Here is a 10,171-nt window from a genome sequence, read left to right as displayed (position 1 = left end):
GAGGGTGGTGGAGCACTGGAACAGGTTGCCCAGGGAGGTGGTTGAGGCCCCATCCCTGGAGATATTCAAGGTGAGGCTGGATGAGGCCCTGGGCAACCTGGTCTAGTTGGGGGGGTCCCTGCTGACTGTGGGGGGGTTGGACTAGATGACCCTTGGAGGTCCCTTCCGGCCTGGGCAATTCTATGATTCTATGATAAGAGGGACACCTGTTTCTGGAACCTGTTCTGAGTTTACTACAGATTGATTTAATGTAATTTGTTTAATGCTATTTCTCTTGGTGCTCTTTTTGTAATAACTTTTAATATTTTAGGAAATAAACTGTGATGAAACTTCTGGTATGTCTATAGAATGAGTAGATGTTGCTGGAGCCAAGGGATGTTTGATACCTGTTAATATTTTTAAAGAAAGGAGGCCGTGTTGTCTCTTCTACCCAATACATGATAAGGTCAATTTGTTAACTTTTAAAATTAGTAATGCCCCAATATAAACACCAGCCTTTTTCTCTCTTCTAGCTGCTGAGCGGAGTCTGCTGCGTTGTCTCCGATAGAGCTGCAAGTATGACTTGAGGGACTCGCATTCATGGCTCTTGGATAACTTGGTGAACCATGGAGCTCAAAGTATGGGTAGATGGAGTCCAGAGAATCGTGTGCGGGGTCACCGAAGTCACAACATGCCAGGAAGTTGTAATAGCCCTTGCTCAGGCTATTGGTGAGTAACTCTGTCAGATGGGTCTCTGGGAGCTGGAACCTCTTTTTATCAAGCTGAACCGAGGGGAGGTGGGGTTGCACTCCATGTCAGTAGAGCATAAACATACAATGCACAAGTGGGACAAACTTGCAGTGTAAACGTGCAGCCTTTGATTTTTAACCTGCCAGAGAGGGATTAAAAAGAAAGAAAAGAAACACTTTGAAATCGATGACCTTTCATTCAGCACAAATTTATTCTCTAAATCATAGAATCATAGAATCATAGAATTTCCCAGGCCGGAAGGGACCTCCAAAGGCCATCTAGTCCGACCCCCCCGCAGTCAGCAGGGACACCCCCAACTAGACCAGGTTGCCCAGGGCCTCATCGAGCCTCTCCTTGAATATCTCCAGGGAAGGGGCCTCAACCACCTCCCTGGGCAACCTGTTCCAGTGCTCCACCACCCTCACAGTGAAGAACCCTCTCCTCATCTCCAGTCTAAATCTGTTCCCCTCCAGCTTGAAGCCATTTCCCCTCGTCCTGTCACTACAGGCCTTTCTAAACAGGTTCTCCCCAGCCTTCCTGTAGGCTCCCTTCAGGTACTGGAAGGCTGCTATTAGGTCTCCCCGGAGCCTCCTCTTCTCCAGGCTGAACACCCCCAGCTCCCTCAGCCTGTCCTCGGAGCAGAGGTTGCTCCAACCCCCTGATCATCCTCATGGTCCTCCTCTGGACCCTCTCCATCAGGTCCATCTCCTTATACTGAGGTCTCCAGACCTGCACACAACACTCCAGGTGAGGTCTCACCAGAGCAAAGTGGCAGAATCCCCTCTCTGGACCTGCTGGCAACGCTTCTTTTGATGCAGCCCAGGATGGGATTGGCCTTCTGGGCTGCAGCTGCCCACTGCCTGCTCATGTCCAGCTTCTCATCCACCAGCACCCCCAAGTCCCTTTCCTCAGGGCTGCTTTCCAATACCTCACCCCCTAGTTTGTACTGATGGTGAGGATTGTTCCGGCCCAGGTGCAGAACCTTGCAATAACATGCTGCCTTTTGTCATTGTAAATACAGACTGGACTAAAGAAGATGGCAAATTGTCAGTGTTTTGAGCACCGAAGAAATATAAAAGCAGTGCAGAATAATTGGTTGGCTTTCACAAGCTAATGATGTTCATTGAAATTATACCCATCCCTAGCTCTGTTGGGCATAGCACTAGATCAATGGAATAGATCCTTCGAGTTTTCCTCTCACTCCTGCACGCCACGTAACTCAGTACTAATGAAAGGGTAACCTGAAGTCTGTTCAGTGTTGGCTGTTTGCTGAACAGTTTAGTGGGAAAAAAATACAGTCTTTCAGGCTGCACTACAGGAAAGAGCATTCTTTCAACTTTGTCAGATCTTTCTCAGTGATTGAGAACATCCTGAATAAGCCTCAACTTCATGCCTTCAGTGGTTACTATGCTGAATCTTATTCTTTGTTAAAATTTTGGAATTGGCTTTACATGCTGTTTAAATTTGGGCATCAAAACCTATGTCTTACCTAAAATTAAATTCTTAATTTAAGGGCTATCTTTTGCATATTTCAGTATTCCAACAACCTTGCAGGATTGTATTAGCAGTCTGATTTGACTGCAAAATAATAACTTTGTAATAAAGAACAACCTAGGGCCATGAATGTCAACTAGATATTCTACCTGTAAGCATGACATCAACTTACCTGAATTTGTGATGTTTGTTTATTTAAATGTGTACTTCTGAATGTCATTTCCATTTACTTTCATCTGATGGAGTGGAAGACCAGCACTTCTTTATTTTATATCTTAAGGGAATTGAACACAATGCCAGCATGTGTATACTCTATCTGTACACATCAACTACCTTTTGAAGTTTCACTTAAAAATTGTAGAAAGTCAGTATGTCTCTAAAATCTTGTATTCGATGGTTAACTGTTAAGTGTGCTTTTACTGTTTGTGTTAGTTGCAAGCTTTTCATTTAATGCTAATTGGTTTATAAATTGCTTGCTTCCATATCTCATTTTCTACGTGTAGGGTTGTTTTAAGTCACAATTATGCAAGCATGATTGTTTCCTAGTAATGATTAAGGAGTGTTACATATTTAGGAAAAATGAACAAGCTGGTTGTGATAGACTCCTGTTCTTTACTTTGCTTTCAATATCTCTTTCATCCTGATTCCTTTGCCTTCTCTGACAAAAGAAAAAATGTCAGACTCCCAGTTCTAGACAATAATTTAATGTTCTCCTGTGTAACTTATCTTTGTTTTTTTTAATATTTTCAATTATTAGCCTGAACTCTGAAAAGACTCCCATCCTTCTTGGAAACGCACGCAGTTTTTGTCAACTCAGCAGCCTTCCTTTGCTGTAACATGTACCATTCTTGTTTCCTTTTCTGGACCATTTCTGCAGCTCTGGTTCCACGCAGAGACACATTGCAGTTCCAACTGGAGCCAAATTAAGATAATCCTTTGGAAACTCCTTCCTGAGGCAAATACCCCCTGTAGAAAACACCTAGAGTCATAGCACTTCAGTTTCTCACTCACTGGGGCTTGCTAGGACAATACTAAACACCACGTAAATTACACTTGCATGTCTTTGGCAGGTAGGGCTTTCCCAACCCTCCTGTTGGGCCATTCAGCAGCAGCCATATGTCTGCTCCTTTGATTTGGCTACAGGTACCAGCTTACCAGGAATATTTGTCCCTCCAATTTGAATGGGTGTCTATTAAAATGTATCCCTCTAGCTCTCACCTGACATTTGGTGGTGGAAAGTAGCCAGTCTTTAGTTGGCTTGCTTCTTTGGTTGGCTCTGATTTTATTTTCCACTTTGCAGTCTGGCTCCTTCAGCAGTCGCATAGCTCAGCAGGACCCAGTATTATTTTGTCTGTCTGTTGCTCTGTCTGCAAAGTTTTTGAGATGCTCCTTTTGCTTTAGCTTAAGTCTTACAGTTTATGGCTGGGTCCTTGACTTAAAAAATCACACACGCCCTTCCTATATGTCACTGCGCCTGAAAGATGAACTTGCAATAGGTGTATAATTTGTGTTGAAGTGCAGGGCCTGGAATATCTGCAAATTAACTTATTTTACAGCTGTATCCGCTGAAGATTTGTCCCTCCAATTTGAATGGGTGTCTATTAAAATGTATCCCTCTAGCTCTCACCTGACATTTGGTGGTGGAAAGTAGCCAGTCTTTAGTTGGCTTGCTTCTTTGGTTGGCTCTGATTTTATTTTCCACTTTGCAGTCTGGCTCCTTCAGCAGTCGCATAGCTCAGCAGGACCCAGTATTATTTTGTCTGTCTGTTGGTCTGTCTGCAAAGTTTTTTGAGATGCTCCTTTTGCTTTAGCTTAAGTCTTACAGTTTATGGCTGGGTCCTTGACTTAAAAAATCACACACGCCCTTCCTATATGTCACTGCGCCTGAAAGATGAACTTGCAATAGGTGTATAATTTGTGTTGAAGTGCAGGGCCTGGAATATCTGCAAATTAACTTATTTTACAGCTGTATCCGCTGAAGAAAGCACAAGCCAAAGCTGCTTGGATTAAGGCACCCGTAGGTTCAAGAAGCTTCTCGTGGACAAACTGAAGCTGCCTCTATTCTAGGGATATGAAAAGTAAAGCTTTACAATGTATTTCAAAAATAGGAAAATCAAAACTACTGTTGAATGGGTTGTGGCTGAAAGGCACCTCTGAATGTCATCTAGCCCAGCTCTGCTGCTCAGAGCAGGGGCAGCCAGAGCAGGTGGTTCAGGACCACGTGCAGTTGGGTTTTGAGTATGGCCAAGTGCGGAGACTCCGCTACGGTGCTGGGCCACATATTCTGGTGTTTCAGTCACCCTTGCACCCTTTCTTTTTTCCTTATGTTTAAATGGAATTTCTTGTGTTTCAAGAAATTTCTTTTCCTGTCACTTGATTGCATGCAGGGCCGTGTCTCCTGATCCCCAGCTGTGATAAGAGCAACAAAAAGCTTTCCATCTGTTTACTTTCCATCTCTTCCCTCATGTTGTGGAAATTCAATAATAACTTTCTTTGGTGTACAAAAGTATTCCTTTTTTTTTTCTTTTATTTTTTTGAATGCAAAGACAGGAACTTATGTTCTGGGGCTATTTTAGCCAACCAGAAGTAGCAAGTCCTGCTGGGCTGTGCCCCTTTGTAGAAGGAGGTTCTGTCCCATACCCAAAGTGTTGTCTGATCCTTTGGCAGTGGAGTTCTGTCACTTCCCTTGCCTGGCTGATGCTCCTTGACCTATTCCTTGCAAATTGGTATCTGTCACTATTAATTACCTTTTTCAGTTGGAAAGGCCTGCAGTTGGTGTACAAAAGTATTCCTTTTTTTTTTCTTTTATTTTTTTGAATGCAAAGACAGGAACTTATGTTCTGGGGCTATTTTAGCCAACCAGAAGTAGCAAGTCCTGCTGGGCTGTGCCCCTTTGTAGAAGGAGGTTCTGTCCCATACCCAAAGTGTTGTCTGATCTTTTGGCAGTAGAGTTCTGTCACTTCCCTTGCCTGGCTGATGCTCCTTGACCTATTCCTTATGAATTGGTATCTGTCACAATTAATTACCTTTTTCAGTGGAAAGGCCTGCGTGCCCCTCTTCCTTTGGGGCTGTACTTCTGACGGGTAACATTTGTGTTACCTTTTCTTTCATTAGGATCTCCTTCCCCTGTTGCCCATCTCTTGATCATGTGGAATAGGAAATGATGCTACACCAAGTTTCTGTACAAATTAGGGTGTTTTTTTTTTTATTTCCATTTGGCTTGAAGTTAAAAGGTTTGAATGAAAACTCAAATAAACCTCATTCTTAAAAAAAAAAAAAAAAAAGAGGGAGATTTGTCTCCGGTGATTCCAGCAAAGCATATTTTAAAAATACATCTATATATTTTAACGAATGTGAGAGAGAATAATATCAATTGGAAATAATTTTGGATACTGTAATTGTTTGTGTCTCTAACTTGAAAGAGTTAGAAATGCCTTAGCTGGAGGGAGGGTCACTGGAATTCTGTTCAAGACAGATATCAGGCTATCCAGTTACAAGTTTCAGAGAGTGAAATCACCTCCCACTGGGATCTTGAAGAACAGTTGGTATTACCTGTTACAAGTTTTATCCAGGGCTGCTTTATTTCTTTTTTTTTTTTTTCCTTTAAAGACAAGCTGCTTGCAAATTACAAAGATGAAGATTTGGCCTTATAATACAAATAAAAGTAGTGATTTTTTCACCATGAGAAACTAAGCCCTTACCAAAATGTAAAAATATACCACAAGCACACGGTTTAAATGGAGTCTTGTTTTAATTTTTTTTTTTTTTTTACCAGGAGAGATGAGCTGGATGTTATCAAATCCATCATTATCTGTTTTAAAAATGTACGTTTGATAGCAAATTCTTCCTGGTTTTCTGCTTCCACTAGCTTTTCTGTGGATTCTGTGAAAAACATGCCAGAATTGCTTCATATAATCATTGTTTGGTCATTTTGATTCCTCTTCTTAATTTGGGCAACTGAAAAACAAGTAAAAAAAAAAGTAATTGATTACTTTTCAACTGTATGTGTGATGAGATGGTTGGTGAATCCTGTCAGGTGTCTTTTTTGCAAAATGGTATATCATAGAATCACAGAATGGTCAGAGTTGGAAGGGACCTCAAAGATCATCAAGTTCCAACCCCCCTGCCCTGGGCAGGGACACCTCCCACCAGACCAGGTTGCTCCAAGCCCCATCCAGCCTGGCCTTGAACCCCTCCAGGGATGGGGCAGCCACAGCTTCTCTGGGCAACCTGGGCCAGTGTCTCACCACCCTCACAGCAAAGAATTTCTTCTTGCTATCTAATCTAAACCTATATTTCAGTTTGAAACGGTTACTCCTCATCCTATCTCTTCATTCCCTGATAAAAAGTCCCTCCCCATCTATCCTGTAGCCCCCTTCAGGTTCTGCAAGGCCATTGTGAGGTGTCCCCCAGAGCTTTCTCTTCTCCAGGCTCAACAACCCCAGCTCCCTCAGCCTGTCCTCACAGCAGAGGTGCTCCATCCGTGCTGAGGACTCCAGAGCTGGACACAGTGCTCCAGGTGGGGTCTCACCAGAGCGGAGCAGAGGGGTAGAATCACCTCCCTTGCCCTGCTGGCCACACTTCTTTTGATGCAGCCCAGGATGGGGTTGGCTTTCTGGCTGTGAGCCACATTGCAGGCTCGTGTGGAGCTTCTCATCAACCAGCACCCCCGAGGCCTTCTCCTCAGGGCTGCTCTCCGGCCGTTCTCCGCCCAACCTGGATTTGTGCCTGGGATTGCCATGACCCAGGTGCAGGACTTTGAACTTGGCTTGGTTGAACTTCGTGAGGTTCACACGGGCCCACCTCTCCATATAGATTTATAGTGGAGTGTGTGTGAGCGTCGTGGCTCCACTCAAAAAATCATGAGGGGAAAACCAGATGGTATCCTAAAAAGAAAGTGAGCTAATCACGTTAGCTGATAGTTTAGGCAAATGTAGTTCAGTAACTAGAGATTTTTTTTTAAAGAAATTGGCTTTTACTGGGTGTTTTCCATTGAAATCTAAAAAATAAAAATCTTCCAAAGGAATATGGTGATGAATGGTGCAGTCACAAATGTACTTGCTCTATTTCTTCTGAAATGTTCTTCTTGTACTTCTAGCCTCTTGAGGGTTTTTTACTGCATTTGTTGTGATTTCTTTTCTCTCAGGAAATTAGAGCGTGTCTCGGAGTGACATGTTTGTTTCCTAGAAAAAGAATATTTTAGCCTACAGAAGCAAAGCTTGAATTTCTTACCAAAGTGCATTTTTGGTTTCTGCCTTTTTCTAATTTTCTGTGGCAAATATTTTAAATGGCAGACTTGCTTTAAATAGTTGCTGTGGATTTTGGTTTTCTGACTGTAGCACAGTATCAGGAGGCTACGAGCAACACTTCAGTGAACAAGAAATACAGCTGTCTCTTTTTAAAATTAAACAAATGCAGCTGTTGATTTTTTTTTGTTTGTTTTGCAGTTGAGTATTTTTCCTCAAAGATAAATTGGGTGTAGTTATGTTAATAAGGGACAGATTTGTCCATGCTGCTTCAAACACGCGTTACGGCATTGTAAGACTCAGCCAAAGTTGTATCTGGAAAAATCACACCACTTTATTGATGTCTCTTCTTGTGTTTGTCCCTTCCTCCAAATAATTCCTGCTAAAGCAAGTGCCAGGGCTGGCTCTCAGACAGCGAGAGAGAGAAAGAGTCTGAGGTTGAATTAAATTGTAATGCTGAGTCTGAAGAGGATTAGAAAAAGGGAACATTTGTGGCGTACAAACTAAAGTTTTTAAACATTGAATTCATCATGTAGTTTACTGCTAAGAATCACTTCAAACTTGTGTTATCTGAAGAGGATTAGAAAAAGGGAACATTTGTTGCATACAAACTAAAGTTTTTAAACATTGAATTAATCATGTAGTTTACTGCTAAGAATCACTTAAAACTTGTGTTATTTTTGACCCCAAAATTCCATTCTCTGCTGCTTCAAATAGCAACGTTAAGAGGGATAATAAGTGCGAGAAAGCTGCTCGCTGTGGCGGTCCCGTGGTGTGATCATATAAACTTTATGGTTCAGAAATCTGGTGACAGTACCTCGCTGAAGGGTCCAGGGGTTGGGTGGGATGGTTTGGTGCCACTTGGGATGACGTGGTACGTCCAGTGCAGTGGTGACCTGGGCTGCTTTATCTGCTTTGCCACGTCTTGCTGCTTGACCCCGGCTGAACTGCTCCTCCACGTGGTTTTACCTATTTAGGAAATGGGTCTAAAATAAGTGTGGGACCTCAGGGTGCTTAGACAAAAGGCAGCTGAAAGGATGAAATGACAAGAAGTGCTTTGTTTTGTCTTGTCAGACGACGATAAACTTTTGTATGCCCTTTTTTCAAGGGAAAGGATAGTAGTAATGAACTAAGACTTCAGTCCTGAGAAGGACACGTAGTCCCTTGAGCACAGCTGTACCTGCTGAGCTAAACAGGCTGCCCTCCCTGTCACCAGACTGAGCCTTTCCATAGCTGTGGGCACGTTTTACTGGGACTGGACCCCTACTCTGATTTTCATTGTGGTGTGCGTACAAGTGCGTGCACGACACGGCATGAGTTAAGCATCTGAGCCAACTCTAACCTCCATTTTAAAGCCCTTTTTTACTCTTTAATTTTTCTTGGGTGTTTAATGAGTTCTCAGGTAGCTAGAATGGTATTTTTTTAAATTGCTACAGATGTCAACTTAAGTATCACATAATGAATGAAATGGAAGATTCATATTTCAAAGGTACTGAGTTCAAATCATAGTGGGTTTATTAAAATTGCCAGTGATTACTTTTCTATCAGAGCTGTTAAAGATTCAGGAGTTAATGCTGTTGCCCCTTTGGTAGGACAGAGCGTTTTCTCCCACGTGTCCCACACGTTAAGAGTTCTCACTAGATTTTACCCATGTACAATTATTTTTCTTTATGTGGCCTTGTCAAGGAAGACAGCATCCAGTTGCTGAGCGCTGGATGGTGATCTCCAGGACACCGAGTGGGTCAGAAAGCTGTGTCCAGGCTGGGGAGGAGGTGTATTTGTCAGTGCCCCCAGAGCTCTGGACAGTCTGGGTTTGGCTTGAGCGTGCCAAGCTTTGACCTCCATGGAAACCTGCACACAGACAGGCTCTTGCCCACCCTGGCCCCTTCCCTAGGGAGGGAGAGGTGCCCCCGTGTTTACGATTGCTCATCTGGCCACCCTTCCCAGAAATAACATGAGACCAGGGCAACCACTCACCTACTTGCACTGACTGGTGAGGCCACACCTCGAGTATTGTGTCCAGTTTTGGGCACCTCAATACCAGAGAGATCTGGAGGTGCTGGAGCGAGTGCAGAGGAGGGCAACGAAACTAGTGAAGGGCCTAGAAGACAAATCATATGAAGAGCGGCTGAAGGAGCTGGGGCTGTTTAGTTTGAGGAAGAGGAGGCTGAGGGAAGACCTCATCACTCTCTACAACTACTTGAAAGGACACTGTAGAGAGGTTGGGGCTGGTCTCTTCTCACAGGTAATTAACAATAGAACGAGAGGGAATGGCTTCAAGCTCCAACAGGGGAGGTTTAGATTGAACATTAGGAAGGAATTTTTCACCGAAAGAGTGGTCGGGCATTGGAACAGGCTGCCCAGGGAGGGGGTGGAGTCACCATCCCTGGCTGTGTTTAAGGGCCATTTAGATGCAGTGCTGAGGGACATGGTGTAGGGGAGGACTTTGTAGAGTAGGGGAGATGGTTGGACTCGATGATCCCAAGGGTCTCTTCCAACCTAGATGATTGATTCTATGATTCTATGATTCTGTGACTCACTGCTGCAGGTCCTGGCCGTGAAGCATGGGAGACACTTCATGAAAAGCTGGATCTTACTTCATGCTTGAAATAAACTTCTGTAGCCTGACTGGAAAGATAAAGGCACAGATACGTTTTTACATGGTGGATAGTGCTACCCGCATACAAAAAATGTAGTGTCTG

The 10,171-nt window shown here is 43.4% G+C and overlaps 1 protein-coding gene across 3 annotated transcripts in view; it reads left to right on the top strand.

Moving 5' to 3' along the window:
- The window catches only part of RASSF8 (Ras association (RalGDS/AF-6) domain family (N-terminal) member 8), a 103,138-nt gene that overhangs the window by 72,745 nt on the left and 20,222 nt on the right, over positions 1-10,171 (top strand). For all 3 annotated transcript variants that reach the window (XM_014957032.1, XM_014957034.1, XM_014957033.1), the window contains one exon: positions 513-708. In XM_014957032.1, the coding sequence (XP_014812518.1) occupies positions 606-708 (103 nt within the window). In that variant the 5' untranslated portion in view covers positions 513-605. The remainder of the gene's footprint in view (positions 1-512; positions 709-10,171) is intronic.

Source organism: Calidris pugnax, unplaced genomic scaffold (assembly GCF_001431845.1).
Source record: "Calidris pugnax isolate Ruff unplaced genomic scaffold, ASM143184v1 scaffold189, whole genome shotgun sequence".
NCBI classification, from domain to species: Eukaryota; Metazoa; Chordata; class Aves; order Charadriiformes; family Scolopacidae; genus Calidris; species Calidris pugnax.
This window is presented reverse-complemented; position numbering and strand designations above follow the sequence as displayed.